Genomic DNA, 21,962 nt, shown 5'->3' on the forward strand with positions numbered 1-21,962 from the left:
GTTGAGAATGCTTGCAAATACATATCCTTTTGAAAAAGTTCTCTTAGTCAATGTTCGTACTTAATTGAAGCATCTAAAATGCTTTTCTGTTGATTTAAGCAGCTTCAAACATTTTGTATTGTAACATACCTGTAAAAGTAACCAGTTTCTTGCATAATTTTAGTCATTGAACAGACCTTTCTCTACCAAATAAGGCTTTTTTAAAAAGTCAGTTTATTTTCATGTATACTTGAGTTTTAAAAATACTATGAGTGCACACAGGAATAAAATAAGTTGACTTAAGAATATATTTAGGATCTTTCCCATTTGACTACCACGTTTTCTTCTGTGATAGATTTTGTGGCTATGCTTATGGGACAGATGAAAGTTGCCATGATCTGAAAGAGGGCTTTTCAGTGCCCTCCTCCTATATGAAATGGCTGAACAGAAGGAAAAAAAAAAAGAATATATTTAGGATAAATGTAATTGTTAACTAAAACTACATACAAATTGTGGGTATTTGTTATTCATTTCTATGTATATAAAGCATAATGAAATTTTGTACTTTCCAAGTTCATTTGCTTTGTCATTAGAATTAAAACAAAGCTGTATTTGTAGGGAATAATAAAGCCCAAATCCTGCAGAATTTTATGAATCTTGGCAGAAACATTCTACATCTCTTATAAGATAGATGTTTTAGATAAACCTGAATATTTTTTATTATCTATAAGACTATACATACTGACTTTGGTAATTATACATGTTTCTGATCATTATTTTTACTTTTAATTGTATCTGGGAATCTTAATTACTTAATAATTCAGCTGGAATGCAATGATGTGGTCCTGTTTTGGCGAATACAACGCATGCTTACTATCACTGCGAATACCCTACGGCAGCAGCTTACAAACACTGAAGGTGAGCCACTGAGAGACTGCTTTCTAGTTTTGGTGTTTTTAATAAAAAGATGCTTATTCAAAGATAGCTTTCTCATAGCCAGACACAGTGGTGTACCACTGTGAGCCCTGCACTTGGGAGTGAGGCAGGAAGATCATGAGTAACAGGGCATGATCGCGGGCTACAGGGTGACCTTAAGAGTTCAGCCTGGACTGTACAATGAGACCCTTCTCCAAAAACAAACAAAAACATTTATTAGAAAAGCTAAAAATTATAATTTTCCTTTAAAATATTAATTCAAAAAAGTCATAATGAGGAAATATGGGCACATAGCTGTAGTGTGCTATGTTGTATCTGCTGTCATCACACTGAAATTCTAATAGAGACGGGCTCCTGAGCATCACTTACAGTTCTGAGACATCTGCTCCCACTAAAATGCTACAGGGTAAGGGTGTCGTTCTCTGTAAGGGTGGACCAGTGTCATGCTGACAAAAGTACCAGGTAAACTGAGAAACTGAACTCAAGAGCAGATGTAACAATGATAAAAAGTAAGAACTGTGTTCCCACACATGACTATTTTATCATCCTGTGCATTCATAAAAATTGGCTCCTCCTATTTTTTGTTTATTTTTGAACAGTTAGGCGATTGGAGAAAAACGTTAAGGAGGTATTGGAAGATTTTGCTGAAGACAGTGAGAAGAAAGTTAAGTTGCTTACCGGTAAACGAGTTCAGCTGGCAGAAGACCTCAGTAAGTCTCCTGTTCACCCCACTTCCATGTGTGCTCAGCCATGCGTGTTAATCTCATGTGATGAAAAGTTTCAGCTACCTGCAGAGAACTTTTTCCTCGGAACTGTTAGCATGAGATGCTAACCTAAAGTCTTGTCGCTTCCAAGCACTTTAATGTGTGTTTCCTAGAACAGTGATTTGTTCCACGCAACTTATTGAAAATACTATGTTAACGCCGGTAATGTTACCTTACTGGATCCTCAGTCCCTATGCAGGTTTCACTGTTGCCCCAATATTATCCTTCCATAGAACAGAATGTCCCAGGTTCATTTCCTAACCAGGTGACCTTTCTTTAGAAAATGGTACTTAGATGCTTTGTACTGTCTCTTCCTCCTTACCTTCACACGTGCATCTACTCTTTACCAGAAGCCAGACCACGCTTGTGTGAAGATATCCTCTGCATCCTGCCTGTGTGCATTTCAAAGTAGCAAAGGCTAGTGTAGATACAGTGTTAAAATTTCGATGCATCCATATTTTTATCTGGTTTTAAATAATTTCATTATTTCAGGATCCACTCAATATTCACTAACTGATTGTCTTCTTAAGATGAGCACATAAGAAGTAAAACCAGACCATATGCCAAATTCACTATTGGAGTAAGGCTAGAGATGGAAGTGATGTGGCAAGAGATGTGGGGAGACACTTTCCAGCTTGGAGGTTGAGGAGGAGTCTCACCAGGACACTGGGGATGGGGAGAGCAGGCTGAGGCCGGGGCACTTCCGGGTGTAGCAGTGAGGAGGTGCTGGAAGGGCTGTGGTGCAACCACACAGCGACAAGCAGGACCCACAGGCTCTGAGCCTCTAACTGACCGAGCCTGGGATACTTTGGGCATCAGAATAATAATGACAGTCACAACTTGTAACTCATTGAATGACAGCGACCCATGAATTGGAAGTTCTATTAATAAATGGATAAAATCCATGGTGAAGAATAGCCACACAAAATACCTCCATAGAAAATGCTTATTAGTTAAAAGAGGGAAATTTACATGGAGAAGGCTTACAATCACCACCTTAGTCAAGTGTTAATATCAGTAATGGTCAAATCAAAACTTGTGCCACCTTTGTAGAATGCAGTGAGAAGAACCTAACATCACAGCTGGGCGTGGTGGTGCGCGCCTGTGACCCCTGCACTCTGCAGGTTTAGGCAGGAAGATCAAAGGTTCAAGCCTAGCCTGGGCAGCTTAGCGACTTAGAGACTTTCAAATATAAAAAGGGCTGGGCTGTCGCTCTGGGACCCTGGGTTTGATCCTCACTACTTGCCCACAGCTGGGAGCCCAGCATCACTTCTTGGATATTGTTGTTAAAGATACATAGTTTAAGTTCAGTCATAGTACCTAAGACAGGCCCAATTAAGATACAGTATGGAGGCCGGGGATGTAGCTCAGCAGCCTGCACCTTTCTGGCAAGAGCAAGGCCCTGAGTTCAATTCCCGGTACCAAAATAAAAAAAAAAGATACAGTGTAAAAATCACTGGTTTATGTTCTTCAAATGTGTCAGGACTCTGAAAGACAAGAAAAGGCTGGGGGCCTGTGCCAGGTTGCAGAAGAGGGAAGGACCTGAAAACTTAAATGCAGTGTCCCATCCTGGACTGGCTGTTTTTGTTTAAGTAAAATTTGACTGTTAACACATTAGTGACAGTTTTAAGATTCAAAATATTGACCTGAGATTATTTAAGAAAATATCCTTACTGAAAGCTAATAAACAAGGTTATTTGTGGGTGATGGGACATAATGACCATAAATGCTTCAGGAAAATGTGTTCTTTGTATTTTTCCTGTAAGCCTGAGGTTAGTTTCACATAAAGAATAAAAAGCAGTGTGCATCCTTATAACTAGTCCTAGATATATCTGAATACTTTTCAGGTGCTTTCAGTGAATCATTTGCATCTCCTCAGAGATCTTTTGGAAATGAATGCAGTGGGTCTTCTCATTTTACAGATGAAGTAGAGGCCTACTAGTACCTAGCTCGTAGGTGTTAAAGCCAAGATTTGAGCCAGATCTCTTTAAGTGCCTGTCTTAAACTAACTTAGGGAAAAAATCAAGCCTTTGGCAGATATAAATATCCAAAGTTGTCCTTTCTATTCAGATTCTTCCTTCGTTAATGGTGCCCTTCACAGGGGGAGAAAGGCACATGTTGGGGTTGATGGCTGTGATTATCTTTACCGTCCTCCTGTATACGTCGTCTCATATAAAACGCTCTGGAATTTAAACTTTGATACCATAGGAAAACTTTGATAGCACGTAAACAAAGGGACTCTAAGGTGGAAAACTTTGATAGCACGGGTAAAGGGACTTTAAAGTGTATATGAAGTCATTAAACAGATTTAAGGAAGTTAATATTCCTTTTGTGATTTATAAACATAGCTTAAATGTACTCACATCTCTCCATAATTAAGTAGCACCCAGATTGCCCAGAATTCAGTCTTTCAGTGTAGTTATGTGATCATATTCATACTTACTGAGACTAAAGTCCGCTATGATAGATAAGGAATCTTTAGTTGAACAGAGTGACTGTTTTTCTAAATTTAGCCTTTTGTTGAGCTAGTTTGGGAGTGTTGAAATGTTAAAAGGTTCAGTATATTTCTTCATATTTGCCAATGCAATGTGAAAACAGTAATAAATTCCTTTACGTGGATACAACTTCCAGGCTTTTGTGTGGTGTAGTTTAGTATCTTTAGTGTTGAGAACAGTGTAACCTAAAGAAGCAGGCGAGGAGGAGTTTTCAGTGTCCTCCGCACTCCCTTCCCCTGTTCATTTGCTCTGCTGACTCCCTACACGAGGTGGCAACAGCTGGCCTTTTTACTGGAGCTCAGGGGATTAGAGAGCAGGAACCACAGCAGCGTGCTCGGCCTCTTGCCTCTGTTGACTGTTCTTTATTGTCTGATGCCTGAGCATCTCCCAGACAGCAAGCAATTGTTTGTGGAAACTTAGAGTTTGTTTCTCTTGGGCATGTACAATGCTGTGGGGCTGCTCTTTGTGTTTCTTCACGTTCCCAGTCTCTTATCCTCCACCATGCTTTCTCCTGATAATTAAAAAGCAGCAAAGACACAACCTTTGTCTGTTGGTCTGCATGAGATTCAGTTGTGACACTGAAATTTAGCAATCCAGACTGCAGATGAAAGTCTCTTTTTTCCCTGGACTACCACATACTCTGAACAGAAATTACTTTATTATGAAAACTTTGTTCTTCATAGTTAACTGTTACTTACTGACAGAAAACAAAAGTTTTATTGCATATTTTAAATCATGATGATCAAAAGAGAGCAACAGCAGACTACACCAAAACTGCCAATTGGTATTTGTAAGAATACGTCATGTTAAAACTTGAATTAAAAAAAGCAGGCAGAACCTAACTAAATAGAACGGTTTTCAATAAAATTGTTTTATTTTAATGTATTTAGGAAGGGAAGATGCCTTAGTGCTCTTGAATTTAGTTTCCATTGCTTACTTCATGTTCCTAAACTTCTTCCATACCTGCCATATCTTTGAGGGTTATCATGGGTGAGAAATTCTGCAGAAAGATTATGATACTCAAAATGTGGACTGTGAAATTACAAGAAGGGCGAGTTGTCTGTCTAACACTTCTTCCTGAGACCGTGTTCTGGCATGAATGCTTTGACAAGGCTCCACAGGTGATCCTTGCCATCTACCATCACCACCTGTGTGGTGAGGCCCCTGAACCTGTCTTCTAGATAGCTCTTCCTGCTCACAGCAGGACCGTCTGTCATTCACCAATTGGGAAACGATCAATGTCCTGTGAAGTGTGACTTTCAGAAATTTGTTAAGTTATTTGAACTCCAGTTATATTACTATGTTCATTTTACTTCTGTACACTTAGCCAAAGTGAATTTTAAAAGCATTTGAAGGAAGAGAAGGTGACGTGGAGTTGTAGAGTTCTAGGGATAGAGGGGATTGTTTTTAAAGGGGAAAATGTAGAACCACAGAGCACAAGAAGGTGCCTTGGAGAGCAAATGTGACCTGCAAGGGCTGTAACCCCGCCGGGTCACTTCTCAGCCCTGTCTCAGTCCTGATGCTGTGTGTGTTTGCCCTTGGTGTCCTTTCCTCTCCCCTAGTTTCCAGCACATCACTAGGTCATCTTCCTTGATCGCTCGCGCTCTCTCCCCGCCTCCCCCTCACTGTGCCTCCTCCTAGACCATTATCACTTGAGCCGGAACATGTTTTCCTCCTGCCTGTGCAGTTTGCCTCCCTCCCGTGATTAAAACCTTAATGACCAGCATGCAGTCTTCCCAGCATGTGGGCACCTGTGCGTCAGCCCCAGTAACCATTTAAGAAAAACACTTCATGTCTATTTTGATTGATAAGCTCTGCCACAGTGACTTGGTGCATTCATAAATTCACCGTGCCATGAATAATAATATATTCAATAAATATTTGACATGATTTTCAAAACAGGGTCTTCATGAGGCCCCTTCTTTTGACTCACAAGGGGGAAGAGGGAGACTAATTCTTCATTGTAGAAAGCTTTCTCCTGCTGTCTTTTTCTCTTTAGAGTAGCTTCCATTTGCCGTATTCACTCTTACACTGCCTTTCCTGTGTCTTGCAGTTTGACTCTAAACTGTAGGAAAACCCCTTACAGGTCACCAGTGATTTCCCAGTTACCCGTCCCTCCAAATCGCCAAAAATCTTTCATGACTTTTCATGTTTATTTGGAGTTTTTAAGCTTATTGGAATACATTTATTCTCTTTAACAGTCAAGTACTTCTTGGAATTATTATTACTAGAAATGTGTGTTTGAGAAAGACAAGACTAAGGCAAAAGGGTCACAGACGTAGGCCCAACTGGGCAGCTTAGTGAGAACCTGTCTCAGATGAGGGAAGAGAAGGGCTGGCAGTGCCGCTCAGTAGGAAGGCTCTGGGTCTGATCCCCAGTAGTGGGGAAAGTCTTTAAGGTTGAAATTAAACACTTCCAGTCTTTTTTAAAGTTTTTATGTGTTCTCTTCTATGATGAAGAAAATGGAACCTAGGAATACAAACCTAAACCTACTCAAAAAAAACCACTAACCTGTACAAAGTACATTAAACATAAAATTAACATGATATAAAAATACGGTTTTGAGAAGGAGAACTCTTGGAAGCTTGGTGGGTTGGCACATGCTGAACTGGTAACCTCTGAATGTTGTCCAAGTACAGTAGCTGCAGAAATCAGTTAAGGGTACAAGGAATTATACTTTTTTTATTAATGCATATGTTCCTAAGTCCTTTTTCGCCAAATGAGCACAATTCAAGATGACGTAAAGTGTCAGATTTTAATTGTCCTATTCATGGGAATGATGAAGTGACTCTAATCTTAAAAGTCACGTATTTTCCCAAATAACTTCCTGGTGGTTGTGATACCGAAGGCCACTGCATGGACCAGGCATAGTTGCTGACGGAGGAGTGTCTGGAAATCGCACTGTATCAGTCTCGTTTCCAGTAGTTTCCTGTCTCATGTCTGTGCTCTCAGAATGAATGAGATACTTCTTGAGCTAGAAAAGTTTTCAAGCTTGTGCAGCCTATTTTATTTTTTCAAATTTATTTTTATTTGGTACTGGGGATTGAATTCACGGCCTCAAGCTTGCCAGGCAGGTGCTTATGCCAGTGAGCTAATTCCCTGGTCCCTCAGCCTATTTTAGGTAATAGATTTTCTCTTTATTAGTTACCTGCTATGTACAGAATGTTCCACTTTTAATTTTTTCTTGGAAAAGTGCTTTCCTCTATTCCCAATCTTAATTTTTTGAATTGTAGGAAAACTTCACTATCTTTAGCTTCACTTAGATCACCTTCCTGAGCCAAGAATCTGGTATTTGTCCGTCTTTGCTCTTATTGCACCACGTCACGCGGAGTCACGTGCTCAGATCTGTGTGAGACTTTCAAGTACACTACCAGGACTGTAGGGTTTTTCGTTGAACATCCTTTATTATTATCATTCTTATTATTATCAAAGAATTAATACATTCATATTATGATAACTAGCAATTGGAGATAGCAAAATTTTGTACATAACCCATTAGCCAGAGAGTTCCACTGTAAGGTTGTAAGAATTTTGAGCGTGATCCTAGGGACATAATTTCTGTGAAGAGTTTTTGTGAAAAACTCGAGTTGGCTTCCTTTTACCCCCACATTTTTAGTTTGTTGCCACTGCCCTTATTTCTAGTTTCTCATCTGTTAGAGTGGGCTAAATATAGCTTCTTTCTTTTAGATGAACTTAATTCAGAAATATTCACTCAGAAGAATAAGTAACATTAATAAAAATTAAACCTATAGTGCCAGTTACTTTATATAATTGTAGTGTTCCAGTGTAATATAACTTGCACTTAACATCACTCTCCTTGGGAAGCTAACCCTCCCCCTGTCTTTTTGTACATACGCTTGTGTCTTCATTCTGTCCCTCTCCTCTCTTACATTATATTCAAATCATTCTCCTCTTACAACCAACTTCACAGTTTTGCTGCTTGATTCTCTTTTACTCAGAAGAACTCTGAATGTTTGCCTACTGCCTTATCTTTTATTCTCACTTTTACTGAAATAACTTCTCCCAAGATTATTGAAAACCAAAAGAAAGCAGTGATCTGGGTAAGCATGTAGGAACAGGAAATACTCAGATGTAACTGGGTCATGTGGCACTTTGGAATCCATATCCTGCTTGAAGCTCTCACATCTGTGCCTCACATCTAGAGTGCTTTATAGTTTGGAAGACTTACGCGTCTTCTAGAATCATATGAAGCCAGCAAGGCTTATCCCTGTTGTTCAGCTGGAGAAGTTGATGTTTATTTCAGTTAATGATTAAATATTTATGGTATAGGTGGGGCTAACAATATATGTTATAGATACTATCTTTGGGTTTGTGTTTGTAGATAAGTATAGTTAACCCAGTTTGCATCATTTGGCTTCACTTTTTTGCATTTTTGCTGTTAGTTTTGGAGTCTAATCTCCCAGTGAAACTAGTCATTGAGAATTAGAACAATGAGGGCTGGGAACATAACTCAGCAGCACAGCGCCTGCCTAGCAAGTACAAGGTCCTGCGTTCGTTGCACAAGGTACCAAAAAAAACAAAAACAAAAAGAAATGCAGAACAGTGAGTTTGTCTCCATACAGAATTGTTTAATTCCTTTAAAAGACAACTCAGGATTATAAATCTATGTAGTCTTGTTGCTATTTTAATTTTGTGATTTTCCTTTTCTGCAGAGAAAAAAATTATAATTTAAAACTTAAAAGTGGTTTTCTAACTTAATATGAAAAGTTATGAAATTATTTTCATTTCTCTGATTTATGGAACCAATACAGGGTTAACATTCCTAATCCAAAATCTAAAAAGCTAACAAATCTGAAACTTTTTGATTGCTCTCATGGCATTCTTCTGAATTTTGGATTTTGGCATATTTTAGAATTTAGATCTTGAAACTAGGGATGTTTAACTGCTGAAATATAAGGTAGATAGTTCAAAAGACAAAAGTTATAACATCTGAAACATTTCTGGTCACAAACACTTCAGATCAATGATACTCAGCCCGTGTCATCAAGGCTCCCAAAGGGTTGTGATAAGTAACAGAACTACAAGTCAGCCAGACAAAGCCGGGCAAGGTTAGTGACAAGTTCAGTAACGCTTCATCATAGTACACTATCTTATTTGAGAAATGTAACTGATATTTCATCTTGCTGTTCATCTCAATTTGTAACTATTGAAGCCTGTAATTCTTAATTCTGTACTTTTTTCATTAATTTTTACTTCAGTTAATAAGTGGAATTATGTTCTGATTTTACATTTTTTTATGTTTAAAATTACATTAATAGGCTGACTGTTTAAGAACCCTTCTCAGGAGTCATTCATCTGTTGCGCCTGCTTTTTAAAGCTTGGTGACTGAGGGTCTTTTGACAAACCAATATTTATAGCAGTTTGACAGTAGCATGAGGAACAGCATTTGTCTTTGTAGCAGCTTGAAGAAAGACCCTTTCCAGGACTCAGTCATGCAGTGACAATCTTGACCTCTTTCTTGTGCTGGGAACATGCATACAGCGGCACCTCCCAAGTGTTTTCCTGTCCCATCGACTGTCCATTCACTTCCCATCTGTTTTGCAGTCTTAAAGGAACAGAAGGGGCCCTCTTGTTATAAATCTGTCTGTCCAGGTGATAAATGATGTCCCATCTCTTTAAGGGCTATCTGGGTGGTTTTCCTTTTTTTAAGATGTTTCAACTATTTTCCCAACAAAACTCAGAGGGAAATACACTTTTAAGTCAGAAAGGGGGAAACATATATTTAATTGATCGGGACAATATTTGACTGACTTTAAAATCTCAAATTATTCCCTGAATTATATTTTTTAAAATGTATTGGTATTTAGGTTTTCATATGAGTCAAAAGAAATATGTTTACTTTTAAAATACACATTTTAATCTTTTTTGGAGAAAAAAGTATTACTAATGAGCAGGTGAAACTTTTAAAACTTTTGGGGTTATAATTTGAATTGATGTATAACATTTTATGTACAAAATAAAGCATAATAGACAATTATAATCTTATACAATCCATCTTTTATATTTTTTTAAAGATGATCGTGAATCCCATAAAACTTTATATTTTATTTTTGTTGCTGAAAATAAATGCTATAAATACTTAGAATGTTGGATTTTCTAAGAATTGAGCATAAGTAAAAGTATCTTTTACCATGCAGAAGTTACTCCTAGGTTAAATGTGACAAATATTGGTGTTTCCACCCTCACCTTGCAGAATGACCTTAAATTATAGATAGAAAAAGCCTTCCCCATATAAAAAGACCACTTTCAGAATAGAATAGTACATTGTGTAAATTAGCTGGCTAATGGAATATCTTCTACAAACTAGTGTGTTAATTTCATTATTGATTCCATGGCTTACCCAAAAAGGATTTGAGGCAGCTTACAATCAATATGTGAAAGATAAAAATACTGACCTGAAAACCTGGGCAAATGAAATCAAGTAAAAGTTGGAGTAAGATTGGTAGCCTCTCAAAACCTACATTTAATTAAAGGTTCTGCATACTCTGCAGAGATCGCTGGCTGGTGCCCAGTGGAGGAAGGTAGCACTGATGTCCTGGTGGCCTCAGACCGTAGCACAGCAGTGTCTCTCTTAGAGGGAGCACGGTGTCCCTGGCTCATAAACCTGACAAAAGCGTCTTCCATCCGTGCTCGTAAGAGGGCACTGGATCCTGAGTTAGTGACACACTGAATCAGAGGACTGTATGTGATCCAGAATTTCTTGGACCTCTTTATTGTCATATCTCTTGGTGGAGGCCAGCAGTGAGCAACCCTGAGGTAGTCCCAAGGATGTAGTCCAAATGCATGGCAGTCTGGTTTGGAATTCACATTCCACCTGCCATAAATATTACATCTTTTAATCATGACCAGACAGCTCAGGGTTTTATACCAGCTGACACTGACAAGTACCTGGAATGACACTACTATTCCTTGTTAATTGAGGCAGATTCATAATCATTATGAATAGTTAGCTCTCCTGAAATTAGAGTTGACATCTACTTAGAAGGATCAAAGGGTCTAGCAAGTACAAACACCTAAGTGGAAAGTTAGTCCATGTTCAGACTGAAGTCTTTTAAAGAATACACTTCAAAACATAAAGTGTTTGAAGAGGTTTTGATCATACTAGCCCTAAGAAGCATGGTAGACACAGGCATAGTAGCACATGCCTGTAATCCCAGCACTTAGTAGGCCGAGGCAGGAGGATTGTTGTGAGTTCAAGACCAGCCTGGTCTACACAGTGAGCTCAGGGCCACCCTGAACTTCATCGAGAGACTCTGTCTCAAAAGAAAAAAAAAGATAAAATATTTGCATTAAGTTTTTTTTTTTAAATATGTAGTTTTAAAACAGCTGAACTTTCTACAGGCTGCTCTTCAGCTATTTATATATTCAGCAGCATAGTAATAATTTACCTCACTGTTTCATGAGGCAGTTTTCCTCGAAATTCTTGTTGGTTTGGGTGATAAAATAGTATTTTTAATAATCATTTTAATGTTTGAATTAAATTCTGTTCAGTGAGCTCTCTTAAAACTATGAATGACTAAACAATGAAAGAATATTCTTGTGCATCTCTGTTGTACTAGGCAGGTGGTTTGAAATGAGTCTTTTCTAAGTACGTGATTTGTGTAAGCAGTCCCTGGTGGTCCTCCATTGATTCTTGGAAAGCATCATAAAACTGATCTTTCCAAAGTGAATCGTGTGGCCTGTGAGAATAGTAGTACATTTTGTGATTGCCTTTCTTTCTTTTTTTTACCAGAGGTTAACATCAAATAAATAGGCACTAAGGAATAAACAGAGAGACATGTTTAAAAAGATGCAGTTACAAACGTGTCATCAGGATGGTCCATATGACTCTGAATTGATTGTTTGTTTCTTTGTGATATAATCTTGCTCTGTAGTTCAAGCTGACCTTAAACTCATTATTTAGCCCAGGCTGGCCTTGAACTCGGAGTGATCCTCCTGCCTCCGCCTCCTGAGTGCTGAGATTACAGGCATCAGTCTAAATTTTAAAGTAATATAGGCTTTGAATTCTACATCAGTTCCCTCATTCTATAGATAAGCTGTGTCTGTGAGTCCCCCCACAGGTTAAAAGTAATGGCAAAATACACTGTAGTGTATCATGTAAAGTATACCTTATGCTCTTCCCTATATGAAATGACAAAAAATAGCTGAGACTGTTTTTAAATTATCATCAAGCCTTTTGTTGTTGTATGTTCCTATAAAATGGATGTTTTAGAAATAGTTGTCTATAAGACACTTACATTCTTTTCAGTTAGAACAGATACTGGGTATAGCTCCTATTCAGTCTAAATAAACAATTATTAGGAGAATGGGTATAATTCTGTCCCAAACAGAAATTTTCATTTGGATTTTTAAAATAATGAAATAAGCCAGACTTTATAGACTCCAGAAGTCCGGTAGCCCAGCTTTGACAATACTAAGCCCATCTTAAATAGTTTTATAGAATATAGGAATTAGAGCCTCCTACTTCTATAATAATCAACTATTTGTGTTTATCTCTTTATTGAGTCCGTTTAAAGGTAGTCATGTCCCTTTTGGGGTAGAGACCTAGACACAGAAGGTAAATGTGCTAGACTGAACTGTGTGCTTTGACCATGTCTCTAATTCATCAGATATAAAAGGGCCACGTATTTTTCTTGTGCTGAATCTTAAGATGTTGAATCTGGTCTTTGGTTCACCTCCCTCCCCTTGTTCCTCCATACCCTAGATTCCTTGCCAGACTTCTGAAGGGCACTTTTATAATGCAATTGCCTATAAAAAGAAACCTGTTCGGGGACAATACGGGTTGCACAGGGAGCCTTCCTTTCACTTTCAGCCCTTGCATGAAATGCCCATCACTAGAGTCTTAGCTACGAGGTGTCAGAAAACGTGGCCTGCAGCCTGTCAGGAAAGCATTACCGCGGGGTACATTTGGATCTTTGGGAGTGCTTAAAGCACACTGCCTTAGGAAGTTTGCAGCTCATTCCTGCTTTCTTCAGAAACATCCAAAGCTGTAAAAGGGTTATTGCAGTGCCTGTGGTAGTGTTTTGTGTGTGGCTCTTTGTCCCTGTTCTAAACTCTTATTAGCCACTGAAGTGAACCTTCTCCCGGGTTTGGCCTTTTGCATTCACAGTGTATTCAAAACCTAATTACAGATCAGTCTGTATTTGAGAGTTTTAAAGCAAGTATCAGAAAACTCAAAAAGAAGATGAGAGTAGCAGTATCATTTCACGTGGAGATAAAGAGACCCAAAATGTGAATGGGTGTCAAGTCATCTGAAGAAAAGAAAAAAGGAGAAGCAACTTCATTCACTGAGCTGGTGGTTTATGAGCTGGGGATTATGGAAATATTCATGACTCAATCAAGAAGCACAATGAATTGATGTTTGAAATAGCTCATCTTTTAAGTAAACTTCGGGTAAATGGAAAGTAGACTCCCTATTCATTGCATGCAGAACTGTGTAGCAGAAATAGTTGTGTGCTAATCCCTTCCTGAGTTGCTTTAATTTGTGAAGTAAATCACAATACTTTTAGGAATTCTCTAGTTATGAATATTTCATTCAAATATTTAATAGGAAAAGGAGTAGGCTTTGTAATTAGCCATAATAATCTATACTTGTTCTTGACTTTTACCAAAATGTCTTTTTTCACATAAAAGTAATATTTATAACAAGTAGATTCTTCACTTTGCCACCAATTAGATTCAGCAGGTGGTCACCCATCTAGGATGCATTTCTGAATCAGAGAAGTGCAAGTGGGCTAATTCTTTGTTTTGTTTTGTTTTGTTTTGTTTTGTTTTTGAGACAGGGTCTCGCTATGCAGTTCAGACCAGCCTTGAGCTCACTTTGTAGCTCAGGCTGATCTCAAATTTGTTATGATCCTCCTGCCTCAGCCTCCCAAGTGCTGGGATTATAGGTGTGTACCACTATACCTGGCTCATCATTCTATCTTCCATCCTACTGGAGTACATACTCCAAACTATAACTTTGATTACATCACCCACCCATCTCTTATCCTGGTTCAAAATTCCTTAATGATTCTCTTATGATATCTAAAGTGTGAATTTCAAAGCCTTGAACTCACTTTGTAGCCCAGGCTGGTCTCAAACTCATAACAAACCTCCTGCCTCAGCCTCCATAGTGCTGGGATTACAGACGTGAGCCACCATGCCCGGCTAAGTGGGCTAATTCTTTAAGCTATACACTCTCGTCTTTAGCATTGATGCCCACAGGATCGAGTGAGGACCATGTGAAAGATCAAGTTTGAAATCACTCCATACATAGTAGACAAAAAAATTTTGAATGAGACAGAAAGTAACAAATGTTCCTCAAAGGTGGGATATCACCTGTGTCCCAATACCATTCCATCAGGTCCATTGGACAGGGACAAAATGACAAAGGCAGAACTTTTTTATTGTTGAAAGAATACACCTGGCCATTATTCTTTTTTCTTGTAACCCTGCCCTCCATCCACTCCAATCCCTGTCACGTCTAGTAATTTAAGTTCTTCTGTGCCATTGGGGAGGTTTCCAAGCAAGGTAGTACTGTATCCTCATATCATAATGGTAAAACCAAAAAAGTAAACCCTTTTAAAGGGAATTTGACAGTTTTTTATGCTTTGGTTTTCATGTTAAGTAATCCCTTTACTTTCATATAGAAAAAAATTGCTTTCCACTGAGTTTTAGATGGTTTTGATTTTCACTTAGATAGATGTTGCAGAGTTACACACATACCTCAGAGCGACTCTGAGCATCGTTTAGTGCAGATAGCTCTGGGCCAGGGATTTAGCTCATTGGCGTAAGTACCTGCCAAGCAAGCACAAGGTCATGAGTTCGATCCCCTGTACCAAAAAAAAAAAAAAAAAAAATTAGAGTTCCCATTAAGGTCTTTAACCCTGAGAGATGAACTAATTAACATGAGATAGTTCTGCCATGTTTGGGGAGTGCCCCCCCCCCCCGGTGTGGCATCTGCAGACAGTCTGTCAGTCAAGCACAGAGCTCGTTCACTGCTGGGGCAAAGAGGGGACCCCCAGCCCTGGAGCTGCTGCTGGCACTCAAGTCCTGTGTCAGACAGAGCTGCATCTTCCCTCCCTACACTACAGCGTTCCCCAGCAGAAAGACTTCTCCATGAAGAGTGTAGAGGAGTTATGAGGCTCAAAACCCTCTCTTCAGATTCTCAGTTGTGCCATTCAAGGTAGATAAGTTTTAAAAGACTGTCCCAAAATTCTATGAAGCAACTTAAAAGATCTTTTTCTCCTACCATCATCCTTTTTAAAAATTCTTCCACTAATGTTAGAACGACACTTATGCAAAACTTTCTAAACATATATTGAAAAAAATTAGTTCAGCTGTTTCTAGGCAACTAGATGAATTAATTTTAAAATTAAGAATGTGATCTTGTTTGGGGAAAGCAGGTATGTCACTGGTTTAACTGCTGTTACAGAAATGGAAACCAACCTAGCAAAAAATATTGACTCAGTTTCTAAGAGATGGGTTGGGATTGTTTTCTCTACTTTAATGTTACATAAAAGAAAAAATGCTGCTATATTGTGATATCTAGTATTGTATTTTCTTAGTAAATAGTTTGATTAACAGAGCCTCCCCCCCCCCCCCAGACCTTCTATTAGTTCTAATCTAACACCAGAAACCTAGAGCCTAGTGTTAGGTTACTAGAAAAAGAATATAAAAATACTATGCTCCATGTATGCAGCCGCAGTAGGCTTTGTTGATTTCCTGCAATGCTAAGAAGAATTATAAAAAGGACAACCACTCCTTTCCTTGGTCACTCATCACCAATGAATCATTGTTAGTAAAAAAAAAACAAAAAGATACCAGAAGGTACAAATGTGGTATATTAAATGCATCTCACATGATCTTCCAGTGGATAAAAGATAGTTTGCCAGTTTACTTCCAGACATCTGACTTGGAATGAATCAGCTCACTTCTGCTGGTAGCTCCCACTGATACGTGAAACCGTGCTGAAAGAACAGAAGTGTGTGTGTTGTCATGTTAGCATACACTGAACTCTGCCCCAGGAAGTCAGCAGCGGAGCGGTGTGAGTCATGACTTCCCTGCTCTTAGGGCGAGATCAACATGTGCCTGCAACAGTTTGCACCTGTGGTGGACATCTACATTTCAGAGAGAAATTAGAAACTGCTTGGAAGCCTTTAAACTTAAAAAACTAAAAAGGCAAATAAACAATGTAAGCCTACTTTTAGTTGTTGTATTTTTAAACTATATTCATTGACAGCTGATAAGTACTTTATTGTATTTTTAAAGTATTAGTTCCCTTATTTGTTGTAAATATTTCCCATAGTTTTGTCTTTATGATTTGGACATATGAACAAAAGTGATTCTAGTCATAATCGGTTGATCGTTGCTCTGTAATTTCTATTACTTTATACTTAAAACAATCATTTTTCATTCTTAGGCCAGTTAAATACCTGCTTGTTTTTTTTTTTTATTTTTAAAAATTGTTTTATTTTCCTATTTCAGACATTGCTAATTATGAAACTTAACAAGACTTTAGAGAGTCAGAGAATTTATTAAAATCATACCCATAATTATACATGTATGTTTTTGTACATTTTTCTGTGTAAGAGCCCACAGGTTTTCTTAGTGTCCCAAATGAGACTCACACACCTCTCTTCTTTGCTTCCAAAAAACAGCTAAGCACCGCTACACCAAAGTATCTGGATATTATTTGGATCTAAAGTTACTCAGACTCTAATCCTTCTCTTTCTTTGAAAAAGTTTGAGAAATATACCAGAGCGTTTAGTAAATTATCTTCTATAATTTGAGATGCTTTTGAGAAACTAATTTTTCTTTAAATAATTTATTTTGTTTTCTTTCTTAATAGAAAAAGTTAGAGAAATTCAAGAAAAACTTGATGCGTTCATTGAAGCTCTTCACCAAGAGAAATAAATTGTATTAAGTGAGTAAAACTTCTGCTACTATGTTGGTTGCTAAGTACAAAATTCATATAGTAAGGCTTCCTAATGGTTTACTCTTGCCAGTTTGTTCCTTATGATTTTAGTGGTGTGAACCTCTGAACTGGCGTATAACATTCCTTTGAGTAACTTGGTTACCTTCTGGCTGAACTAAACCATTTGGACTGGACAAAGGTGAATAGAGGGCTAAGGTATTTTATAATATGCAGGTGCTCAGTTTCCTATATGTAAAGAACTGAACTATAGTTGTCAGTATTTTATTCCTAATGTGCATAATAAATAATTATGCATATGTTAGTCAACATTAAAAGCTTGTTATTTATCTAGTTTAACTAAAAAGTTTAATTCTTAGACTTAGCCTTTTGTTTATAAAAATATCTAAATAAGGCCTTTTCCTGTATAAAGTCACTTATATCACTTTGAATTTGATGCTTTTCTGAATACGTTGGCTTCTGTCTGATTCTGTAATCAGGCATTGTAGGAATGTTCCTAGAAAAGTACATATTTAAGGATTTGGTAGCAGAATTGTTAATTATCACTGAAAAATTATAATCAGTAAATCATTTGCCTCTGTTGAAGAAGTCTAGAAAAGAATGTGGTGATTAAGCCACTATTATTTACTTAAAATATTTTGTCACTGTGTCTGTCGCATCAGAGTTCACATAATATTTTTGTTTAGATGTAGCTTTGAGGAGGGATTTCCTGAAAGCCATGGAAGCCACAGCTGCATTGCTGGGGGTTTTATTTAGTATGAGGACATCCAAAGCCACCCAGCATTTCTCGTAACAGTTCTGTGCTCTAACTTGGTCAGCAGAGGTGCCACAGCTGCCCACTTGTGGCTGGTTGCTATCAGAGTGTCTGTCCCCAGAACAGCCTGGCCCAGTCCTGTAGGCAGCTGGTGGTACTGTGTCTGCATGGAGAGCCCTGGCCAAGGGAGTCCATACTGATTTCCTCACTGCCTGACTGCTCAGCTCCAAGGCCCGCTCAGCCCTGGTGATTTATGGCCTTGTGAACTTAGGAGATATCTGTGACGTGGACAGATGATCTGTTTTGCACTCTGCAGGTCCATTTAAAAGAACAAATGTGGCTGAATGATAGTCTTGATTCATTCCAACCATTTTATAAGTTACCAAGCATCTGAAGGAATAGTTCTCAATAATTTTAGCATACATTGGATTTCTCAGAGTGATAGTGTTGCTTTTTAAAAAATTAGTTTTCAGTAATTGTAATTCTAGCATTTGCTGAGGATGTTTCCATTCAGCATGGTCATACAGATTCTTCAGTACCAATTTTTAATTTATTCTAAAGTCATTGTGTAAGAAGTTAATTTCAGTATATTTTTATTGTCATATCATGTTTGATAAAATCATGCTAATATTTTATGGTAGGAGATATTCCAAATAATTTTAGTAACACTACCAAACTTAGGCAGTAAAGTTCAATTTTTTATGATCATGAAGTAGTAAGTTTTTCTAGAAATTTCACATTTGTCTTCCTAGATCCAAATTTATCAAATAGGTTTCTCTTTACAGATTGCTACAGATAATATAATCACCTCTGCATACCTCTGAAGAAAGAAAACTTCAGTCTTTTGTCCTGCCTCTTCTGCTGTTCCACCTTTCTAAACATACAATAAAGTCACGGGCTAAAGTATCTGATGTGTGGTACAGGCGCGCTGACCAGCAGCTGCCTTTTGAATGGAAGAACAGTGGAGATGCGTTACCGTCCCATTTGTACTGACAGGACAACTTGGGGTAGCGTAACTGGTGTGGCTGTCGGTATGGCCCTTGAAAATAAGAACCCGGCTGTCTGCTTGTTGTCTTTTGTAGTGGCGCTAGAATAATTCATTAGCAGGTATTACTCACCTCAGTTTCTTTTCCAGAAATGTAATGCTAGTTGATTTGAAGTACAATTTGCAGCAATTGTTAAGAGTTATCAGTTGTGGGGCTGGAGGTTTAGCTCAGCGGCGCAAGTACCTGCCTTGCAAGCAGGCAGTCATGAGTTCGATCCCTGGTACCGATAAAAAAAAAGGAAAAAGACAAAAAAAGAGTTATCAGTTGTATATAAAATGATGGTAGCTTACTAAATTGCCATCTGTATCTGTAATGTCTGTATGCAAGGAACCATTTGACCATGAAAGTGAAAGTCCGTGTATATTTACCTTGTGAGAAAAAAAATAAAAACTCACTAGCAAAAGAACCCTCCAGACAGGTTGGTTTGAATGACAACAGTTCAGTGTATTTTCATTTCAAAAACTTACGCCTTTCATTGCTAGCTTCGAAATTTGCCCTAGAAGCCAGCTGCCCTCCTCTTGCTATTTTCTATCTCTGTATCCAGTGAAAAAACTCATTTTAGATGTTATATTCTTAAGTTGGCTGTTTGCTGTGAGGCTTTCTGTTTTCCCAGAGCCACTGGGTTATGACACAGGGTGAGTAAGTGAAGGGTGTCAGTGGAGTAATCGCAGTTAGAATTGTGTCTGAATGTTGGAAGCACGCATAAGGAAAGTGCTTTATTTTGTGTGACCATTTTAGTTCATTTCTTTCTTCTTGTGTACTAGGAGTCCAACCCAGGGCCGCGCACCCTGGGCAAGCACTGTACCGCCGGGCTGCATCCCTAACCCCGGTACGCACTGCACACAGAAGTCCTGTCAGCAGTTAGGCCTCCTGAGCGTCCCCTCTCAGCTGGAAATGGAAAGTTGAATTCATTGCAGTTCAGTTGCAGTGATATCCTCCACACATTTTCTTTTGTTTTACAGTATATGATTTTTTTAATTGGCCAAAGAATTTTAAAACAAAGAAATATGTTATATTTTACTTAAACTATCTTTCTCATCTCCTACCTTTTTTTTAAGCCTTTCTGTTGTCATCGTGTGACTTTTTATTTTACAAGGTATTACATGTTATAGTTTCTTTGGGTTAGTTTTTTTTTTTTTTGGTAACAATTCCCTTGCTATCCTTTTTTTGTTTTGTTTTTAACGTCAGCAAGCTCTTCTTTATGAAGATCTGACACTTAATATGCAAGACTGGAGAATGTCACAAAATACTGGTTTTTTGGAAACTCTGAACTCAGTAGCTAGTAACAGAGGGTGTGTTCTTGGTAGATGAGCAGTCGTGGGAGCCTTTTGTGTTTCTTTAGTTCTCGGTGTGAGCAGAAGAGCGAAGCTGCCCTGCTGCACCCTCGGGCCCCGCGACCCCGCCCGGAAGCAGGCAGACCTCAGACTTCATGTGGCAGCAGTGACGATTTTCAATTGCAAGACACTCATGTCAGCCACACATCTGTTTCTAAAGCAGGAAGAATAGGGCCGTATTTTTTTCTGTGAACTACAGTTAGAGAAAATGCCATCTGCTGTATTTCTACACATTTCTCCCAAGCAAAAACCTGATTCTGGGCAGTAATCTTATCATGTCCCGGAAGCTCTCCAGAAAGGAGAGCCATATTGTGACTGAAATGTTTAAATAGGTGGTAAAAGTACATTAAGAATCTCACATGACCCCTGACATTCTCCCCACTGGCCTCAGTAATATCGCTTCTTGTGTGGATTTTTTTTAGCTGATCTCATATTAAGCATGTTTTTCCCCCTTGAAAGATAGGTAGTTATTAAATGCAGATGTTGCAGGAAGAAAAAATAAAATTCATTCCCAACAGTGAATCCGTGTGTTTTCATGCATTCAGTCTACAGAAGTTAGAGGCTAACTGGACAAGGAATCATTTGTTTTTTCATGACAGAATTTCCAGCGTATGGAGTGGCGAAAGCGCTGTGAGAAAGACTGATTAATTTTAAATCGCTGCTCTGCCAAGTGGACAGGTGAAGATTATGAAAGCGAGCCTGGCACCGGGCAGCTCCTGCCGCTTCAGTGGGGCTGGCGGAGCTGCAGCGTGGCAGAGCGCCCCACCTTGCTGGTACCCAAATTTCCTCTCCTCTTTCCCAGGCTCTTTCCCCCATGGGCTCCTTCTCAGAAATTTAGTGACCAAAGGCAAAGAAACACTGTAAAAATGAGCGGGTGACATTGCCAGAGCGGGCTTCCTCGCTGTCTAACTTGGGGATTTCACATACAAGACTCAGAGTGCAGGTTTAAAAGACTAATTCCTTAACTAGCTAATCGTTTTGTATTTATTTATTTTAGGTATATTTATCTGAGAAGAGAAACATGATATTTTCTCCTTCCAGTAAATGTGATCTAACAGTGGCTTTTATTTCAGTTACCCAAGCTGGCATATCTTATACCTTCCTACTTTAGCAGTGTGGAAATGTGCTTGAAAATATGCTGACTTTTTTGAATGATCATGATTATGTATTTTGTAAACATTCAGAACTTATCTTGTGTTTGCTCGTACACTGTGGATCAACTTTGTATTTCTAAGACCTCACATGACATGTAGATATTACAGAACTTATATTTTGCCTGTGCTTGTTCTAAGTTCCTTTGTGTGGCTGAGTAATTAAAAGATACTTAAATCACATTATAACTCATCATTGGAGAGCATCTTTTAAAGTTTTCCCTGTTTTATGAGGCAGAGAGAGAAAACCCGTGTGGGATCCTTTGAGCCCCCCAGATAACCAAATCCGTGAGGTGGCAGACGTTTACTGTGGCTCTTGCGGTGCTTCAGTTCCCCTGCCATGCACTGCACAGGTGTAACCGTGTTCGCTGCATGCTTCGTCTCTCCACAATACTTAGCAGAGCATTGTGATATTTTTCTTGGTGAAGCACACATAGCCTCTCCTCTGATTGTGCTTGCTGCTACGGCCATCACCTTCCTGAATGATGCTGATTTGTTCTGTTACTCTTACGCTTGAGGCTCGCTGAAAAGTGCCAGCCGGGTCAGACCCAGGTGGAGCTGTGAAG

At 38.6% G+C, this 21,962-nt stretch overlaps 1 protein-coding gene and 1 non-coding gene across 5 annotated transcripts in view; both read left to right on the forward strand.

Annotated features, from left to right (window-relative positions):
• Opa1 (OPA1 mitochondrial dynamin like GTPase) overlaps window positions 1–21,579 on the forward strand; it is a 74,504-nt gene extending 52,925 nt beyond the window's left edge. For all 4 annotated transcript variants that reach the window (XM_005006878.4, XM_063261245.1, XM_063261244.1 and 1 more), the window contains 4 exons: window positions 804–897; window positions 1,515–1,625; window positions 17,028–17,102; window positions 18,651–21,579. In XM_005006878.4, coding sequence (XP_005006935.1) covers window positions 804–897; window positions 1,515–1,625; window positions 17,028–17,092 — 270 coding nt within the window. In that variant the 3' untranslated portion in view covers window positions 17,093–17,102; window positions 18,651–21,579. The remainder of the gene's footprint in view (window positions 1–803; window positions 898–1,514; window positions 1,626–17,027; window positions 17,103–18,650) is intronic.
• LOC111753618 (small nucleolar RNA SNORA29) lies at window positions 299–433 on the forward strand. Its single transcript, XR_002788417.1, has one exon. It is a non-coding gene; the product is annotated as a small nucleolar RNA SNORA29 (small nucleolar RNA).
• Window positions 21,580–21,962: the final 383 nt, after the last annotated feature.

This window comes from Cavia porcellus, unplaced genomic scaffold (genome assembly GCF_034190915.1).
Source record: "Cavia porcellus strain 051 isolate PalLab524CR breed Dunkin Hartley unplaced genomic scaffold, mCavPor4.1 scaffold_14, whole genome shotgun sequence".
In the NCBI taxonomy this organism is placed as follows: Eukaryota; Metazoa; Chordata; class Mammalia; order Rodentia; family Caviidae; genus Cavia; species Cavia porcellus.